This window comes from Delphinus delphis, chromosome 6, assembly GCF_949987515.2.
Source record: "Delphinus delphis chromosome 6, mDelDel1.2, whole genome shotgun sequence".
NCBI lineage: Eukaryota > Metazoa > Chordata > Mammalia > Artiodactyla > Delphinidae > Delphinus > Delphinus delphis.
In genome coordinates, this window is record NC_082688.1 from 79,564,073 (window position 1) to 79,585,220 (window position 21,148).

General features: G+C 39.9%; 1 protein-coding gene across 1 annotated transcript in view; it reads right to left on the reverse strand.

Annotated features, from left to right (window-relative positions):
- Positions 1 to 19,587, reverse strand: part of RIGI (RNA sensor RIG-I) — a 32,813-nt gene extending 13,226 nt beyond the window's left edge. The window contains 16 exon segments of the mRNA XM_060013486.1: positions 1,200 to 1,290; positions 3,833 to 3,983; positions 4,718 to 4,851; positions 5,790 to 5,845; positions 5,848 to 5,943; positions 8,042 to 8,091; positions 8,093 to 8,159; positions 9,585 to 9,632; positions 9,635 to 9,743; positions 12,019 to 12,127; positions 12,129 to 12,272; positions 12,850 to 13,003; positions 13,756 to 13,857; positions 15,558 to 15,680; positions 16,719 to 16,866; positions 19,209 to 19,587. Coding sequence (XP_059869469.1) covers positions 1,200 to 1,290; positions 3,833 to 3,983; positions 4,718 to 4,851; positions 5,790 to 5,845; positions 5,848 to 5,943; positions 8,042 to 8,091; positions 8,093 to 8,159; positions 9,585 to 9,632; positions 9,635 to 9,743; positions 12,019 to 12,127; positions 12,129 to 12,272; positions 12,850 to 13,003; positions 13,756 to 13,857; positions 15,558 to 15,680; positions 16,719 to 16,866; positions 19,209 to 19,331 — 1,705 coding nt within the window. The 5' untranslated portion in view covers positions 19,332 to 19,587.
- Between the last annotated feature and the right edge of the window lie 1,561 nt (positions 19,588 to 21,148).

Consider the following 21,148-nt stretch of genomic DNA (forward strand, 5'->3'; position numbering starts at 1 on the left):
AGGGTGACAACCGAGGACTGGCAGCAAGGGGACTGCTTATTATAAATAACACTAAATAAGAGATACAGTAAGGACCTGTCATTGCCGGTCACTGAGGCATGGGGAGCATGGCTGTGAGAATGTCAGGATGAGGACCGGCCACCTAGAATCCTCCTGGGTGACAACAGAGGTAGCCTTTAATCCTTTTTTTTTTTTTTTTTTTTGGCAGTACGCGGGCCTCTCACTGTTGTGGCCTCTCCCGTTGCGGAGCACAGGCTCCGGACGCGCAGGCTCAGCGGCCATGGCTCACAGGCCCAGCCGCTCCGCGGCGTGTGGGATCTTCCCGGACCAGGGCACGAACCCGTGTCCCCTGCATCGGCAGGCAGACTCTCAACCACTTCGCCACCAGGGAAGCCCAGCCTTTCATCCTTTAACCCCCTACCTAGATTTCAGGATTATCTCTAGGACTTTTTTAAAAATTACAAGATATATAATATTATATAAAGTATCTATAGTTTAAAGAATAACAATAAAATAGAAAGAGAACATTTCTGTTTCCAGTTAATCTTAATCTATTGGCTGAGAATTTGAGCAAGAGAGTAACATACTCAAACAATATTAAAAGAAAAACTGTGGTTTTGTCTATAGGACTTATGGAAGGAGGCAAAGTCTACAAATTTCTGGCATTTGAGCACTTTGATGGCTTTCTGATGTGTCCACTTAGTTAGGCTGAACTGCAGTCCCCAGATATTCACCTAAGTGCTTCTGTGAAGGGAATTTGCAGATGTAATTTAAGTTCTTAAATCAGTTGACATTGTTACTCAAAAGGGACTTCATCCTAGGTGGGCCTGACCTAATCAAGTCAGCCCTTTAAAAGAGCGCTTAGGTGACCCCTGAGCTCAGAGACTCCAAATAGCTCATGCCTGTGGGGTTCCACCTGGTCCTGCACCTGCCCTATGGACTTCAGACTTGCTTTGCCAGTCCAAGTGTCTATGTCAATTCCTTGTAATAAATCCCTGTGTGTGCGTCTGTGTACAACACATGTATGTTTCAATATATATATATATGTACGTATATATGTATGTATGTATAATCTCCTACTGGTTTTGCTTCTCTGGTTGAACCCCGACTGATATAAGCAATAAGAAAGAATTCAAATATATTATATATGTTCTTATATATATATAGTATACTAAATCTAATCCACTATATATAAATACCTATTTTCTGATTTGTTCTGCCACGTCCAGTCAATATGCCAGGTTTGAGAAAGCTGAGCTTAGGATTTTCTTCAAGCTGTTTCTTTAAAGCCTGAAAATACAAAGCAATTATCAGTTGGATACTATTTGTATACTATCTGTATTAATTCAATATTGAATATACGCAAAAAACTTAAAGTAAACCGTAATGGAAAAGAATATAAAAAAGAATGCATGTATATGTATAACTGAATCACTCTGTTGTACAGCAGAAATAAATTCAACATTGTAAATTAACTATACTTCAATTAAAAAAAAAGTATACAGACAAGTATACTTAAGTAGTTTTCAGACTAATAAACCTGAGGGAAAAAAGCTTCTTGTAATTGAAGTCTATGCAATAATTAACTATAATGGTATAGATCTTTGTAATCTGATATGGTTTAATCTCTTAGATATTTTTTAAGTGAAAAAGGCAAGGTTCAGAATAGTGGGTATGTGGAACTAATAAGTGAATTTAGCAAGATCTCGGGACACAAGATCCATATACAGACATCAGTTGTATTTCTATATACCAGCAACAAACAATTAGAAGTACGGTTTATAATAGCATTAATACTTAGGTATAAGTCTAACAAAATATGTGCAGAATCTGTATGCTGAAAACGACAAAACACTGATAAAAGAAACCAAAGAATATGTGGCAGGTGGCCTCGAAGGTAGCCCTGAGGGATTTCCACCTGCTGGTATTCAGATCCTGTTTAACCCCCTCCCCTCAAGTGTGAACTGAACTTACTGACTTGCTTCTTTTTTTTAATTTTTATTTTATATTGGAGTATCGTTGATTAACAATGTTGTCACTTTCAGGTATACAGCAAAGTGATTCAGTTATACATATACACGTATCTATTCTTTTTCAAATTCTTTTCCCATTTAGGTTATTACAGAATATTGAGCAGAGTTCCCTATGCTATACAGGGTCCTTGTTGGTTATCTATTTTAAATATAGCAGGTTGTCTTATCGACTTGCTTCTAATGAACAAAATATGGCAGACCTGAGGGGAATCACTTCCAAGTTGAAGCTATAAAATGACTGTGACCTCCATATTGACCTCAACCTCTCTTGATCACTCACTCTAGAGGAAGCCAGAGGCCATGTTGCGAGGCCAGCCTGTGGAGAGGTGCCCGTGAGTGAGCGAAGCACATCTTCTGCCAAAAGCCACACAGTAAGGTTGGAAGCTGGTCCTCTGAGTCAAGCCTTGAGATAACTGCAGCCATGGCCAGCACCCTGACTGCAGCCTCATGAGACACCCTGAGACAGAAATACCCAGTTGTTTCCAGATTCCTGACCCATACATATTAAAAGATGACAGATGTCTGTTGTTTCCAGCTACTAAGTTTTGGGGTAATCTGTTATCAGCACTAGATAACTAACACAGAAGCCCTCTATAAATGAAGAGATATACTATGGTCATGGACTGGAAGACTCAATATTGTTACAGTGTCATTTCTCCCCAATTTTATCTATAGATTCAATGTAATCCCAAATGAAATTCCAGCAGACTTTCTTGTAGATGTGGATGAGCTGATTCTAAAATAAAAATGGAAAGGTAAAGAAAGATACCTAAAACAATTTTGAAAAGAATTAAAAAGTTGGAAGACTCATACTACCTGATTTAAAGACTTACTATAAAGTTACAGTAATCAAGACAGTGTAGGATGGGTGCAAGGATAGATGTATAAATGAATGAAACAGAATAGAGAATCTAGAAATAGACCCACATAAATACAGTCAACTGATTTTTTTTAAGTTATGAAGGCAATTCAATGGAGAAAGGATAGTCTTTTCACCATATATGCTGAAACAATTGGATGCCCACATGCTAAAAGAAAAAAAAAATCTCAACCCATACCTCAAAATGGACTGTAGACTTAAATATAAAATGTAAATCTATAAAACTTCTAGAAGACAACATAGAAAAAAATCTTTGTGCTCTTGGGTAAGCAAAGGTTTCTTAGACACAATAGCAAAAGCACAATCCACAAAAAGAAAAAAAATGATAAACTGGACTCTGTCAAAAGTTAAAGCTTTCAATCTGTAAGAGATACTGTTAAGAGAATGAAAAGATCAGAAGAAAATATTTGCAAATCACATTTCTGACAGAGGACATTTTTGTCAGAAAAAAGAACTCTCAAAAACTCAACAATAATATGATAATTAACCCAATCAAACCCCATTTTTAAATGGGCAAAAGATGTGAACAGATACTTCACCAAAGGAGATATATGAATGGCTAATAAGTGTATGAAGAAATGCTCAACCGTATTAGTCATTAGTGAAATGCAAATTAAAACCCTAGTGAGGTACCAGTAGGTACCCATACAATAGCTAAAATTTTTTAAATTGATGAAAATAATTAAAAAGTATGAAGTGCTTTCTCTATGGGTATTAAAACTTACTATAAATCAGAGTGATTGAGACAGTGAGGTATTAGTGTAAGGATAAACAAACAGAAAATCAGAATAGAATAAAGAGCCCAGAAACAGACCCACACATATATGGATGCTTGATTGCAAAGCAATGAGGAAAGGACAATCTTTTGAATAAAATGGTACTGGGCCAATTTGTTACCCACAAAGCGGAAGAAGCTTACATCCATGAGTGCTCTGGTTTTCACAAAGAGGATGATTCTGGTCTCTGGGCTTAAGTGGTACTCTTCTTGCAAGATGAAGCAGAGATCTTTGAGTTTAGGGTTCTCATTGCTGGGATCCATGGAAATACATTCTAGTTCCTGCAGCTTCTCTGCAAAAGGGGAACATTTTACAAAAGGTTTATAAATTCTAGCACTGTGACCTTTAGCTATAGTTCAAACAGTTTATCTCCCAATCTCTGACCAGAATTTTATGAGGAATAACCATCAATTTAATGCATACATTAAATATACTGATAAATGCATACATTTTTTCCCCCAGAAATCTGGTTGTTCAGTGTTTAGCAGCAGACATATGTATAGTTAATACTCCGGTAGGCAAAAAAAATTAACAGTAATTACCTTTGGGAAAAGCATTTGAGAGAGGAAGAAGAGAGATTTTTCAGTTAATATTTTCCTATATTTTTCTTAATATGAAGGCAGTGGGATTATGAGCCGTGTTGGTTTTCTTCTTTATAAAGACATATATAAATTATAGTCTTAATATCATTAAAACACTTTTCAAAAAAATTTTAAACCTTTATAAAATTACTAAAAGTTAAACCAAAAAATGCTACTATCAATTGACTATTTTGATGGGATGTATCCTTTGCAAATCCTATTATTTTTTCCTTCTTCAAAACAAGAAATAGTATAAGCAGCAGATTCTTTTCATAAGCGCCAGATTTCCCTGAAGCATCATAATCCTGACATGTATAGTACCTTCTTAAGCCGGGGACAAGTCCCTGAGTGTAACCACGTGTCACTAAGTGTGACACAATATGTGTAGGCTGCCCTTGGAGTCTCCAGGCTCCACTGGCCTTCCTCTCCTGGAAATGCCACCCATCTTCAAATCTCTGAGTGAGCGCTTGCTCAATCTCATCAAATCCTTCTTCTTGGACATTTCTGAAGAAGTCTTTTAAGTAATCCAGAGCATCTTTCATTTGAGCATGCTCATTGATAATGAGGGCATCATTGTATCTCTGTTGAAAGTGAAAACAGTTTCAGTATGTTTCTAATGCCTAGCGCATTCGCTGTACTCAAGTTCAATTTGCTGTAATTAACACAGAATTAATTTTAATAATAAACTTGTCTCAAATCTATTCCAACTTAGTTTTTTTTAAGATGAATGGTCTCTAACAGTACTATAATAAAGCCTTAGAACCACACTATAAAAAAAAACCCTCAATTAGCTAGACTCATTAATTAATTAGGATCACTTTGGATTCTAGAATTCTACCTTAGAAGAGAAAGAAAATTCCAAGAAAAGTGCATGTCAAAGATTAAATCACACAAAAATGTAATTCAGACATTCAACTTAACCTTTTTATACACCCAAAGCCATCACTGAATTGTAATGGCACCTGTTCAGAATGATGGTGCTGACCACTTACACCAGATAGTCAATTAAATTCATTAAAATTCTACAAATTCATACTGACTGAGTGCATTTTAAAATATTTTCAATGGCACGACAAGCAGAGGTGATGATGGTTGTTGTTGCTTACCTTCTTGATTAGCCAGCAAACAACCAGAGACTCTGGATTTCTCAGCATGTGGCTTGACCAAAAGCAGAAAGACATGTGCTTCAGGATATGGCAACACAACCCACCTACTGAACTTTAAAGATGGCTGTCACTGGTCACGTATCTACAATAATGTGCATCACCACCCAGTGTTTTCCAATTATGCCAATTATGGGAATGCTGAGGCACAACATACAACCTCGGCCTTTGTTTCTGTCCCGTTGCCTCTAGTGCTAGGTTTCAGAGAGCAAAGAAGACGCTGAATGGGATAACTTTTGGAGTTTGCTTCATAAGAACCACCTGGCAAGTTCCTAAGTGATGCTCTCTCAGCTGCCACAGTGCAGCTCCCAGTAGGTGACACGACTGAAATATGCTTTTCCAAAGAAGCCACATACCCACAAATGCGATGTGTAGAAAAACAGTGCTTTACAAATCCTGCTCTCTTCATCTTTGGCATCTGAAACACCATGCACGCTTTCTGAACTGCGATAATCCACTGTTCATATCTCTGTGTTCCAAAATTCCTATTTTGAATTTGAGATAAGTTTTCTGAAAAAAAAAAAAAGTTTTTCATTGTGCCATCTGGCCAGTCATTTAAGGTTCTAAGCATGCCTTGCCTTCTAATTTTCTTCCTTACTCTCTGTACACAGATATTCCTCTCAGTAGTGTGTCTGTGTACATATACGCTTGTTTACTGAATACCTACTACGTACCAAGAACCAACATGTCTTACATTTAAAATTTCACTTCAGTTCACAACCCCATGAGGTAGATATTACATTTTACAGATTAGGAAATGGAAGCTCAGAGAAGCAAAATCATTATGCTAAGTCACAGAGCTAGCATACAGGGGAAACCTGGCAAGAGAAGCAGAACCAGATTGCACGAGCAGGGCGCAAATGGGCAGGTTAGAGCTCGGCCTGGAAGAACAAGGATGCCAGCAGGACACTGACGAGATAAAACTGGTAATTTCAGGCAGACGAGCCAGGTAATGGGGGTTCAATGGGAAACAGAGGTGGACAAATGAGGTGTTAGAATAAGTCTGAAATCAAGCTGTGAAAGAAAAGGAAAGACAAAAGCAAATTAAGTGTGAGAGAAGGCGAGACACCAGGAGTTACCTTGCAGACATCAAGAATTCAACATCTCCACTCTGAACTCACCCGTGTCTGCCGAAGCTGCTCCTAGCGCTAGAACCAGTACCACCTGCTGGCGCACACACAGGTGCCACGCCACCCTGGCCCCCCGCCTTCTCATTCCCACCGAAAGCCAGCTAGCCCTTAAAGCTGAACACTTCCTGTCTGCACAAGCCTCCTCCCTTCACCACCCCATCTCCACCGCCTCTGTTTGGCTCTCTTCATTCACTGGTGTCCTCATCTCAGGACTAATCAGTTTAAAATCACCCGCTGCTTCCCATTGCTTTTAGGCTAAAATTCAAACTCAGCTTGGCCTACTGGGCCCTTCACTGGCCCTTGCCTCTCCCATTAGCCTCACTCCTTTCTACTACTCACTTGTTAGAATTATCACGAAATCTTGCAGGTCCTAAAAATTTACTGCACTCTCTCCTTCCTTCTGCGTCTGATGCCATTTCTTTTCTTTTCTTTTTGTTATAAATTTATTTATTTTAGTTATTTATTTTCGGCTGTGTTGGGTCCTCGTTGCTGCATGAGGGCTTTCTCTAGTTGTGGTGAGCAGGGGCTACTCTTCGTTGCGGGTGCATGGGTTTCTCATTGTGGTAGCTTCTCTTGTTGCAGAGCAAGGGCTCTAGGTACATGGGCTTCAGTAGTTGTGGCTCGTGGGCTCCGTAGTTGTGGCGCACGGGCTTAGCTACTCTGCAGCATGTGGGATCTTCCCCGACCAGGGCTCAAACCCGTGTCCCCTGCATTGGCAGGCGGATTCTTAACCACTGCGCCATCAGGGAAGTCACTCTGATGTCTTTTCGACCTCACTTGATTACCTCTCCATCTTAACTTGGCTGACTTCAAGATCTGTCTCAGGCATCACCTCCCCCGGGAAGGCTTCCCTGCAGCCCAGTCCATGCCTAAGCTCCCATATGCTCCCATGATGCCCAGTGTGTAACTCTGCCCGAGGGCATGGCAACTATTCGCATCTGATTCTCATTGTTTGTCTGTGAGTTCCTTGAGGGCAAGATTGTCTTTAATCTTGGTGTTTCCATTACCTAGCATAGTACCTGGCACAACACCTGGTGAATTAATTAATTAACTAATTAATGAATTTTAAAAAGGAGAACAGAACTTGGTGACTTCATGAGAGTCTCAAAAGAAGAAAGAATCAAAGATCACCCCTAGGTTTGAATCTGAGCCTTCATGGGAATGGTGGTTTCATTCATATAAATAGGGAGGTCGGGATGGAAAGCTAATTTGGAAGGCCACGAAAGCAATGAATTGATTTAAATACAGTATTTTTCAGGTGTGCATGTCCAGATGGATTTACTTTGGATTTAAAAAGAGAAAAAAAAAGCAAGAGAAAATAAAGGAGGACTAAGAAGTTTCCTTAATAACCTATAATCAAGAAAGTCAACCTCTAGATATGGTCTTGACATTGTCTGAACTAAGGAGAGTGCAAGACACCAGTGAACAATAGATGGCTGTTCCCATATGGAGAGAATACAAAATGAGGTTATTCTCACCGAGAGTTATGGTACCAAGTTCTTCAAAGATACTCTTTACCAAACTCTGTCTCTATCATCAACTGAGATATGCTGCATTTAAATCTGTTGGTGGTCCATGATTCCACTTTCCTGAAAACTAGAGCCATCAAAGGAAAATGAGTATTTTTCAGGAAGCACACTCCATAGTTCAAAGCATGCCTCTCCAAACCTTTCTCTGCCTTTGTTACTTCCTCTGTAAAACCCTAGGCCCCAGGCTCACGGGCAAGTCATCTGAATGATAAAACAAATACTCAGTAACCTTGCAGCGGCTCCCTAGTGTTTAATGCACTGATTCTAACATCTCCTTCACTGTCTGGGTCTAATTCAACTTCTTACTCAGGCTTTCCTGTTACTCAACACATAGGCCCTGCTCTGACAAGTCTGATAGCCATCTTGTTCCTGAAAATGCCACATTTTAAACACTGTCTCTGTTCTTTGATCTTCTCCCTTCCCACCCAACCCCCAGGAGTGTTCACAATGTTCCTAACATTCATTTTTGCATTGTATCCACAGAAACTTATTAATCATCTACCACATGCCGTGTTCTGGTGATAGCTGAAAGAACAGGCTCTGTGCTCCAGAGAGGTCTGTCTTCTTAGGGGAGAGAAAGATACACAGCCAAATGACCACACAGAGTGCTGTGACACAGTATGTGCAAGGTGTCATGGAGCATGGGAAAGACTCTCCCATTCTTCCCGGGGAGGCAGTGTCATGGGATAAAGAGGCAAGAAGGAGTGAGCACAGTCATGTGCAAATGGACAAAGCTTAGAGACAGAACACAACACATGACCCGTTTGAGGAGCCCAAGGAATGCGACTTGGTTGGGCTTATGGGTCGTGAGAGGAGATGAAACTCAGGGGGCAGGGGGGACTGGACTATAAAGAAATTTGTACGTGATATTAAAAGGTGTAGACCGGGTACCTTCTCTACACTCCTTACAAGCAGCTCCTTGACTATTTCAGGTATGTATGTTCTGCCTTTTACTCATTTAGTCATATGCTATTCAGAGAGCAAGGGGATGAACTCATATGCATCTTCTGTACCCATCTCCCTTGCTCGGTTAATATAGCATTCATATTCAAGAAACATTTGTTAGTTGATTTTATTAATAAAATCATATTCTGATCTTTTGAGGGAAAATATAGTTGAGATAATTTCACTTCAACCAAAATTATCAGATACATATTCAAATGATGAATGGGAACTCAGTGTCTGCCTCAGGCACGGAAAGCAGGGAAGGACTGAGCCATCTACATGATTTTCTAAGCACCCATCTCTCACTGCCAGTACGTTTATAAGAGTTTTGCAGAAATGAAGAGTAAGAATGTTTGCTGTCTACAGGCCACTCCTGAACTTCGTTGGGGAAAGAAGCTGGAAATGTGATTACTTCCCAAGTCTGGGGTTAAGTATTTTCCACTAAACAGAGGAAGGGTAAAAATTCAGGGTTCATCTAAATGGCCCTGCACTAAGAATAGCAGAGAGTAACAAAGTCCCGAAGGGCTTGTTACTGGATCCCACTTACACTTCTTGGGCTTATAAACAATCTCCTCCAGTTCCTCCAAGTTGTCTTTGTTGCTACCACTGATGTGTCGAGAGAAGCACACAATTTGCAGATATATTCTGTGGCTTCAGCTGTATTTCTGGCATCCCCAGTGCCAACCGAGGCAGTCAGCCCAATGACCTGTGAGGAGCACTCCAAACTGTTAGATGTCTGGGAAATAGCATGATGTTTCCACAACCCTTCATGTAACTCTTTCCTGCTAAAGTAGGTTTTGTTCTGTTTTTTAAACTAACTTCAGATAAAGAGCAAGAACGTTATTTTTTTTTTTTCTGACATTCTCCATGACATCAAAAATGGAAAGGTCCCCATTAGGCAAAGCACTGAATAAATGCAGGAATAGTTACTCAGCACTGAATAGTTACTCAGCAGCTAAACACAAATCAGCATAGAAGCCAAGAGAAGAAACCCTTTCAAGGCAGGACTTTTCTTTACCCTTGTTTCCCCCATGATGTGTAGAACAACATACTGAAAAGGAAAAGGACTAAAATCAGACACGCTTGCATTCCAATCTCAGCGATGTCACACTGTCTGTGTGTCCTTGGACAAGTATCTTCAGCTGTCTCTAAAGTTGGGAAACAACAGCCATTTAAAATGGTAGCTGTGGGACTTCCCTGGCGGTCTAGTGGTTACAACTCCATGCTTCCAGTGCAGGGGGCATGGGTTCGATCCCTGGTCGGGGAACTAAGATTCCACATGCTGTGTGGTGCAGCCAAAAAATAAAAAACTTAAAAAAAAACAAAGGTAGCTGTGTGACATAGAGAATCGACTTGTGGTTGCCAAGGGGGAGGGGGGTGGGAAAGGGATGGATTGGGAGTTTGGGATTAGCAGATGCAAACTATTATATATAGAATGGATAAACAACAAGGTCCTACTATATAGCACAGGGAACTATATTCAATATCCTGTGATAAACCATAATGGAAAAGATTATTAAAAAGGATGTATATCTATGTATAACTGAATCACTTTGCTGTGCAGCAGAAATTAACACAACATTGTAAATCAACTATACTTCAATTTTTAAAAAACGGTAGCTGTGTGAATTCAGTAAGATAACATTTGTAAAGAATTTAGTTTAATGGTCTCCTAATAAGTATTTATTCCTTCCTCTCATAGCCACTCAAATATTGAATGACTGAATCATTCAATCAAGCAAGGAATCTAGTTAACTACCAATTTTATTCTAGAAGAAAAATCTGTAAGAAATGTGATTTCTACTGAATTTTGTCTATGGGCACCATACTGAATTTCTTTTAAACTGTGCTTCCTAAACGGGTAATTATTAAGGTTAGAGAACATAACTCAAATGTGAGATCAGTAAACCATAGTCATGGTTTCCAACCTCATTTGGCCCCAGTATGACCAGGCGATTCTTCTGTGTTCCTCTCAGTTCTGTCTCGACCATTTCAAATCCTCTCCATACACCCTGAGCTCCCTCCTCCATTCCCATCTTGATTATCCTCAGTGAACGATCTCTCTCTCCTACATTCGAGAGAAAAGAGAGGTTATATGCCAGGGACTCCCTACCCTTCCTGCCTCTGTCTACTCTCTGTCTTGACTCTCCTCAGCCACTCCTCTCTGATGACACCAAAAATGGTGTTTCATCTGCTCTCCCGTACTAATGCATCTACTTGCCTACCTATCCCATACCCTCTGGTCTCTCCTGGAATCCTGTTCTGTCAGTCATTCCCTCTCTCCCATCCTGCCTCACCAGCTGCTATTCACTACTTCACGCTCTGCACTCAGGAAATATCAAGAACCTCAATATTCTTGGGAATTCCCTGGCAGTCCAGTGGTTAGGACTCAGCACTTTCACTGCCGTGGCCCAGGTTCAATCCCCAGTCAGGGAACTAAGATCCTGCAAGCCATGCAGTGTGGCCAAAGAAAAAAAAAAGAACTTGAAGCTTCTTGAGCACCCCGTGCTCTTTCATAACTCTCTGCCTCTGGACATACAGTAGCCTTTACTGAAAACCATCTTGTAAACTCTTGTTAGTTTTTGCCTATCCTAACTTCTGTTAGGTCTTGCCTTACTTTCACAGCACATTTAGGATCTCTGTCATTTCTGTTCTGTACCACTCCACCATGTGCCACCACCATAAATTATAACATAATTCTCACATATTTTGCTCCCCACAAAACTTAAGCTGTTTGTGGGCAAGTACTATGTCTTTTTATATTTATACCCTAGTGCCTAGCACAGTGCGTGACACATGGAGGCACCTAATACATATTTGTTAAGTGAATAAATGAATGAATCAATCAAAATTAACGAATGAGTTGTACAATGTGCACTCAGGATCTCAGAAGGACATCCTCAGTATGGCCACAAGGGTAAATAAACAGGATTTAGGAAGGTTAGAACTCTTCTGAGAAATCCATCTGACTTTAGAGATACCTGGGGCAGTGAGTCTGAAGACCCTCCAAACTTCTGATCTAGACAATTAAACATGATCATATTATAAGGATGATGTTTACTAGTGTTGTGGCATTCATCAAATATCATCAAAGACAGAGAGTGATGGAATAGTCCCATTTTTAAGGTTGTTCACAAGAATCTGTGGAGTTAAAATGATGATGCCATTGTTCTCAACAGTCTGTTCCACTGAGACATTGTCACATGTTACTCCAGAAATGCCTACAATTTTGTACCTGGAAAATGACAGAAATTTCCTATTACCAACCATGATGTGAATGACGAACCACAAAGATGTGAAATACCAGGTCAGAATATCGAGGGATTAAATTCTCCCTAAGTTCAAAAGGAACAGATCTGGAGAAAAGTTAAGTGCCAGCACGAAGCCTGACACATAGTAAGTGATCAATAAATGTAAGCTAGGAAGAATTGCTAGTAGAATATATTCCATGTGGTACCTGCAGATACAGAGGGCTGACTGTAACTCTTGTAAGCGACTGAGAAAGAAAATAGTAAGGAAAAGAGTAATATTAAATAAATTATAAAATCATTAAAAAGTTAACTGTGCCATTTAAATATAAAAGTTATCTTAAGTCATTTACTCATTCGACAAGAGCTAATCAAAGGAATTTAGGATTTCAGGTCTATCTAACAAAAAAGACTTGAATCCATGAAGGAACTACATCTAGATTATATAAAAGCTTAATCTACTCTAAATTTTTTGAATCATGGTTTTCCAAAAGCAACACAAAGCACAAAACACATCAGTTACATGAAGCTAGAGAAAAAGAAGTTGGACCAACTTATACCTACCCAAGTCTTCCAAAATACTTTGAGAACACAGATTTCTGCTGCCCATACACTGAGAGTTGCATAGCAAAAAAGACAGCTTTCCCCTTTTGTCCTTGTGGAAATTTTTTAAGATGATGTTCACATATAAGAAGTGAAACAAAAGTTTTTCCACAACCTTTTAACATATAAAGAGAAAGACAACATGTAACTAATAGTATACTAAAATACTTCTGTAGAAAGGTCATTATTTTAGGCTCCCCTAAACCCACTGAGCTGACAGTAAATTGGTGAAGTGGGCAGGTTAACAACTGCAGAATTTACACTATGACTGAAAAACCAAGCTGCGTCCTAGTTAACATGCATTCAGACAGTCAGGGCCTGCAGGAAGCTAAAAAAGGGCATTTTTCGGGGGATTCCCTGGTGGTGCAGTGGTTGAGAATCCGCCTGCCAATGAGGGGGACATGGGTTCCAGCTCTGGTCTGGGAAGATCCCACAAGCCACGGAACAACTAAGCCCGTGCGTCACAACTACTGAGCCTGTGCTCTAGAGCCCGTAAGCCACAACTACTGAAGCCCGCGCACCTAGAGCCCGTGCTCTGCAACAAGAGAAGCCACAACAATGAGAAGCCTGCACACCGCAATGAAGAGTAGCCCCCGCTCACCTCAACTAGAGAAAGCTCGCACAGTAACAAAGACTCAACACAGCCAAAAATAAATAAATAAATTTTAAAAAATAAATGAGGGCATTTTTCTTTCCTTCCTCATGTTCCTTAAATACCTTGAGACTATATTAATAGAATGGTTGTCTCAAAAGACAAATGGAACAATCAAAAAACTGAAACTTGCCCATTGTGTCCCAGTGTTCAATAAAGGGGAAAAAAGGAAGCAAAAGAGAAACAAACTATATCAGTAATGGCAATTGGCTTACCAGTAGGAGCACACATTATTGTGTTTTTTCCTTTCTGAGCAGGTAAAGCAAGCTCTAGTTGGTGATTTCTTGGCTTCAATGGGCTGTAAGTATGAGGCACTTCTGTAAAACAAAAGAAACTAAGTTACCAGACAGTGACTGCTCTGAGGAATCAAGGCAACAGGTATTGTCCAACAGACAAGAATTCTGTCTCTAGAAAGAAAGGCCTCATTCAAGAAAGTTTAGAATCCTTGTCTCTAATTAACCATTCCAGCTTCTGCACTGACTTTAAGTACAGAATTCTCCCCAATGACAAAGTACCAATGGCAAAAAGGAAAAAAAAAAAAACAAACCCACAAAGATTTCTTTCTGAAACAATCATGGAAGCCTAATAAGGAGAAATTAAAGCAAGAATGGCCTAATTCAGGGCAAGATAGATGGCCACCAGTTAAAGGAAATGCTGTATGAGACAAAACAACCACAAACCCCTCCTAGATCTTTGAAAAACACCTAACTGTGAATAATGAACTCCCAAAGTAATCTCTTATTGACAAACAACCATGCTTTGTAATTCTGCAGGCTCTCACATGGTATTCTCTCTTCATAGAATCAGAAGTTTTAAAAAATAATCAGAGGCTTTTCTCACTAACAGATAAGCATACAGAATATTAAGAGCTAGAAAAGACCTTGGAAATCATCTGTTGAGTCCAACCTACACATTTTAAAGAAAATGGGAATTTCTAAAAGGTTAAGTGAGTTCACTAAGGACCTTTACATGTCAGAAAAAATGAAAGCAATTTACATTCATTGATTTTATTCTGGAATAACAAAAAATGTGTATCATTCGGTTGCAGAAGTAATCTATAAATTTTCACCTCATGTTGTTATCCCCAAATCACATCGTTCTTCTAACACTATTCATTATCGATCCTAATTGTTTCCCTGATGCCCTTTTATAAGTAACTCTTTTTTTTTTTTTTTTTTTTTTTTGCAGTACGCGGGCCTCTCACTGCCGTGGCCTCTCCCGTTGCGGAGCACAGACTCCGGACGCGCAGGCTCAGCGGCCATGGCTCACGGGCCCAGCCGCTCCGCGGCATGTGGGATCTTCCCGGACCGGGGCACGAACTCGCGTCCCCTGCATTGGCAGGCGGACTCTCAACCACTGCGCCACCAGGGAAGCCCTATAAGTAACTCTTTACTATGGCTTATTATGCAACTTTCTGGTCTCCTCATGAAAATATGCTTCAAGAAACATAAAGTGGGCCTTATAGGGCCGTAGCTAACTTATGTGAGAATTAGAGAAAGGAGCCCCTTTTGGAGGACACAGCCCCTCAGTGTATTGTTTGCCAAACAAGACAGGCTGGATCTCAGCCCCACTCAACCTCTCAGCTCCACAGGTCTGTGCAGGGCACACATTTCATCAACATACACTGCAGCCCTGAGATCTTGAGAGGAAACTGAGCAGGTGACTCACAAAAAGTAGAAGTATTTCTCTAGAAAGCAGGGTTGATTTTGGATTTCATAGACATTGAGTTTCTGGGAGGACTCTATTTGCATTTTCAATGTATACATGCAAATACTTAGTGATAAAAGAAGACAAAAAAGAAGAAAAAAAAGGGAGAAGCTAGCAATAGCTATGGAAGGGAGAGAATGACATTTCTAATTACAGAGAAAGTATCCATTTTAATATAAATTCTCTTTTCTTTCTGACTTTTCCTTAAATAACTTTTCATTAGGCTATGACTTTTGGCACTGCAAAACATGACCCCACACAAAATACCTAAAGAGCATCATTATGGATAAGAACAAACGATGCTGAGTACCTGAAGAAGGGCATGAATTCTGACTAAGATTCTGGTTTTCTGGTTCTTCCCGGTAGAAAACCTGTACATCCAAAGTTTTCATTTCATCATCCTCAAGATCTTTCATTTTGACATCTTTTGCACCTTTATGAGACCAAAACACATCTTAGAATCTTTACATTATTTGATTACGATCTTGATGGTGAAAGCCCTACAAAGAGATCATAATACTAAAATTTTAAACTTCCATTAAGATTTCTCACAACTACTCCTTCCACCTTTTAAAACAACCAAAGGAATCTTTGTGATTTCAAATTGAAATCTCAATTTGGAGTTTGAACTCCAGTGTCATTTAGAACTTTATTATTCAAAGTGTGAAACATGGACCAGCAACTTCTTTAGGCGCTTGTTAGAAATGCAGACTCTTGAGCCCCGAATGAAACAGAATCTGCATTTTAGCAAGCTCCCCCGTGATTTACAATCAAACCAAAGAGAAGCACGATTTAGCAGACACTCTTGTCTTCCATTCCTGACCCGACCCAAGAAATCAGATGTATATTTAGACAGATAATTTCTGGAACAATTTGTGATCTTAAAGAAGCCTACAAAAAGGCTAAGAGCAGATGCTCAGATGGTTTATGAAACTCAGCCTTTAAAATAATGCTCTGAGAAGATGTTATTAGCTTCAGGAAGCCAAATGATGGCTCAGATACTTAATCACAACAGATTCTTTTTTCCAATCCTGTTCTAGTTCAGTTCCAGATGGCTTCCAGGCAAGAGAACCAGGCAATGTCCATCATGATTCTACTCTGAAAAGGGGGTGAGTCCTGGAGTTTGAACCTTTAACTCTAGAATTTTCAAGCTATTTCTCTGATAATCTAAACCCAGACGGCGAGCTCAGACTCTGCCTTACCCAAATGCTTTGGGCAGGATGGGCTAATTCTGGATGAGAGTGGTTTGTTAGGGGTTATATACAACCTAACTAATTCTGTAGATTAAAAAACCACCTGCCTTCCAGAACTCAATTTCATGCTGGTCTCTCACTAGAGATGTAACCATGAGTATTTGCAGGGGAAATGCTTCTGACAGTGAGAGAAAAACACGCAGGACTGAAGGAAGCCCTAAGTAGAACTATGAGGAAGGGCATGTTTTCAGACCCTCCCACCCTTCCAAATACCCTACCTTTCTCTACCATCCACAGTTCACTGAACTTGCTCTCTTCTTTCTCCAATGCAGGTTTCAAAGTTTTCGGCCAGTTCTCCTTGTCTGATCTGAGAAGGCATTCAACCATTTTCTCTGCACCTGCCATCAGCCCCTTGTTGGAACAAATCTAAGCAAGACAAATGCAGTTGATTGATCAGGTTCAAAAGTTTTCATTTTGAGTTTTTACTGAAGAAATATCAATTCAACTACTATCTGATTTAAAATCATTGTGTACTTTGGTTCACTAGGTCTCCTTCATGACCGTTCTTGCCCCATCCAACTCAACCATTTAAGATACGCTTTCCTTCATCCTTGTCCTCTACATGTGATATCAACATGTCAAGCCATGTGTTCTTACCTCCTCTGAGATGTTATATGTATCATCATCAGCTATATTAGGAAGACAATGAACCTATCTGACACCCATTCAAAATATGGGTATATTGGCATAGGTATATTTGGAAGGATATGACAAAATATTAACAAATGCTTTTTTCTGGGTAGTGGGACTTACATGACTTTTATTATTAATCACAATAATTAAAATTTATTGAGCACTTATTATGTGCCAGGGATATGTAAGCACTTTAAAGATATTATCTCATTCAATTCCTATAAAAATACCATTTTAATAAGGTACTATTATTATTATTAATTTTATTTTTATTTTATTATTATTTTTTTTGCGGTCCGTGGGCCTCTCACTGTTGTGGCCTCTTCCGTTGCGGAGCACAGGCTCTGGACGCGCAGGCTCAGCGGCCATGGCTCACGGGCCCAGCCGCTCCGCGGCATGTGGGATATTCCCGGACCGGGGCACGAACCCGTGTCCCCTGCATCAGCAGGCAGACTCTCAACCACTGCGCCACCAGGGAAGCCCTGTGGTTATAGTCTTTATAGCCTAATGAAAAGAGTGTGGGCCTTATAGTCAGACAAGCCTGGTTATTCTGCTAAGAATCTTAGGGCCAAGCATTCTTGGATTATTACAGTAGAAAATAAATTTTTCTCCTCAAATTTCCCATTATACTTACTATTCTTTTCTTGGAATAATGTAGGAGGTAAGCCCCTGAGGGGCGGGAATTAAAATTTCTATTTCTTTTTGCCTTTTTTACTAATTTGCACTGAGGAGATACTTAATAGCATGACGGTTTGACTCATTTGAAAGGCAAATCAGAGGCTGAGGTGAAGTCCATGGGGTACCTTGGAAGGAAGATTTCATACTAAGACCAAATGTAAGACTTCAAATTTATCCTTAGTACTTTCTCCTAAGAGATGGTAAACGTTGTTAGAGGACCTGAAATGTGGGGTGCCTAAAATGAATACTGAATTTTCTTTTTGAAAGATCATAAATAATGGAGGTGATTTACAGATATGTTTTCAGTTCTCTTTCATATCATGATTTTGAGATATTAATCTCGAAGTATTTTTTAGTTGGCGTTCTAAAAGCCCCATTTTCTTCCTACTTTTCAGGTTATTCTGGACTTTATGATGCCATTGAAAGTTGGGATTTCCAAAAAATTGAAAGGTTGGAGGAGTACAGATTACTTTTAAAGTGTTTACAACCAGAATTTAAAACCACAATCAATCCAAAAGGTATCCTTCTTGAAATATCTGAACGTTTAATTAATCAGGAATGTGAAGAAATTATTCAAGTATTTTAATTAATATTAAATATTGAATTTGGGGAAAAAATTTGAACATGGGGAATGTCTTCTATTTTCTGTGCTATTTTAGACCTGAGCAAGATCACTGAAATCTACAAAAGTCCTCAAATCTAAGGCATAATTACCTAGAAGAGTACTTTTAATTGTGATCTGAGTAATTCTTGTGTCGCAAGTTTTTTTCAGGTTTGCCCTATTTTCAGATAAAATTCTTTTATTACTTTTGAGAATAATACTTTATGCAAACTTAAATACAATCAAACAGTTTAGCAAATAAAAAGAAAAAAGGGGGCTTCCCTGGTGGCGCAGTGGTTAAGAATGCACCTGCCAATTCAGGGGACATGGGTTCGAGCCCTGGTCCAGGAAGATCCCACATGCCATGGAGCAACTAAGCCCGTGTGCCACAACTACTGAGCCTGTGCTCTAGAGCCCACGAACCACAACTACTGAGCCCGTCTGCCATAACTACTGAAGCCCGCATGCTTAGAGCCCATGCTCCACAAGAGAAGCCACTGCAATGAGAAGCCCGCGCACTGCAACGAAGAGTAGCCCCCGCTCGCCGCAACTAGAGAAAAGCCCACGTGCTGCAACGAAGACCCAACACAGCCAATTAATTAATTAATTAATTAATTAAAAAAGGATAAAAAGAAAAAAGGCTATGGACTCCAGTGGTTAAGTGTTCAGGTTCTGGACACAAATACATTTTGTTAATCCAAGCTCAAACACTTATTAGTGGTGTGATCTTAGGCAAGTTATTTAGTTTCTCTAAGCCTCTGTTTCTTCCTGTATAAAATAGAAATAATAATAGTACCTTATTGGGCTTCCCTGGTGGCGCAGTGGTTGAGAGTCCGCCTGCCGATGCAGGGGACACGGGTTCGTGCCCCGGTCCGGGAAGATCCCACATGCCGCGGAGCGGCTTGGGCCCGTGAGCCATGGCCGCTGAGCCTGCGCGTCCAGAGCCTGTGCTCTGCAATGGGAGAGGCCACAACAGTGAGAGACCCGCATACCACAAAAAAAAAAAAAAAAAAAAAAAAACTGCAGAAACTAATCATTGGAAGTAAAACCATTAATCATTGGAAGGGTTGGTTGTCAGACCCCTTCTCAAATGATACTGGGGAGTATAACAAATCACAGCGACGAAAGGAACTGCAGGAAGGCAGCAAGTTCTCTGCCCAGGCCAATCACGCCCATTCTTGACCAAATCCCCCTCCTATCCTCTCTGAAAACTTCTCAATAGTTTGGTGTGGAAGTCTGGGAACATGCTGGAGGGCAGTCCTTAAGAAAAGGAGTTTCTTAAAGATGTTTGCAAGAGTCTCCCCATAACAAGAGAGAAGTTAGGGTAGCACCGGGTTAGGTGGAAGAACAAAGGCTTCTTCTGACATTTTGATAGCTTCTTGTTCAAAAGTCTAAATTAATTACAGGACTAAAAGAGTGGGAGGATAGGACCACTCATGTCATCAGTAACAGTTACAGTGGACACAGCAAGCAGAGTTAGGATAAACAGAGATACTTTCATTGTCCTTTTTCCAGGCTTTCGCTAAGACGTGTAAAAAAATTAATAAACAGAAATCTCAATTAAATAGTCAGGAGACCAGAAGGGGTCGCTCTCATGCCCTGTGAACATAGCAGAGGAAGAAGACAGACTCTTCTTTCCCGGTAACGACTCGGTCAATGAAAAGCCATGGACTCTTTGTTTACTACAGCCCTCCCAGCCTCCTTTCCTCTCTAAAAAAGTGTTCTCCTCCCTTTGCCCTGCAGGGACTTGCACACGGCTGCCATGGTTGCAGACCCCAGATTGCAATTCTCTGCTGACCCTGAAAAAACCCATCTTGGCTGGAGAAATATCTGGCAGTCTATTCATTTCAGGTCAACAGACAGTAGGAAATATAGCAGAAAAGAGAAAGCAAAAGAAGCTAAAGAGAAACACAGTGAGGTCAGGTAACAGAAAACTATCCACCAACCAGCTGGTGGTCATACTGATTTTGTACACTAACTCCACGTCTGGGCTGGTGACCAAAACTTTGCCTTCGCATGACCTGACATTTGATAATTTTCCATTTTTTTCCCCATTGTCAATGGAATGTAAATTCCAATGGAGTAAGCCAGTTGTCTGGCTGGTTAACCTCTGTATTTTCAGAGTTTAGAAGAAGACCTAGTACTTAATATACACTTAACAAAGGTATGCTGAATGAATGAAAGAAGAAAGGAAAGAATGCATTCCTCCTCTGCAACACTAAAACAAACCCTTTTAAAGTGTAAAATTCAATAGTTTTTAGAGTTTTAAATCTAATTTTAGTGCCTTTTCCTCACTGTAAAAATAGATCTCGTACCCATTAGCAGTCATCCCCATTTCCCCTCCCCCTAGCCCCAGGTAACCACTAATCTTCTTGAGTCTCTCTGGATTTGCCGGTTTGGGACATTTCATATGAATGGAATCAGATAATATGTGGTCCTTGTGGTCCTTCACTTAGCATAATGTTTTCAAGGTTCATCTATTGTGTATCATTTATCATTCAATCCTTTTCCTTGCTAAATAATATGTCATTGTATGGATATACCACATTTTGTCTATCCATTCATCAGTTAATGGGTATTTAGGTTGTTTCTACATGTTGTCTTTTATGAATAGTAATGCTATGAACATCCATGTACAAGTTTTTGTGTGGACATATGTACTCATTTCTCTTGAGTATACACCTAGGCATGAGATTGCTGGGTCCTATGGTAACTCCATGTTTAACGCTGTAAGGA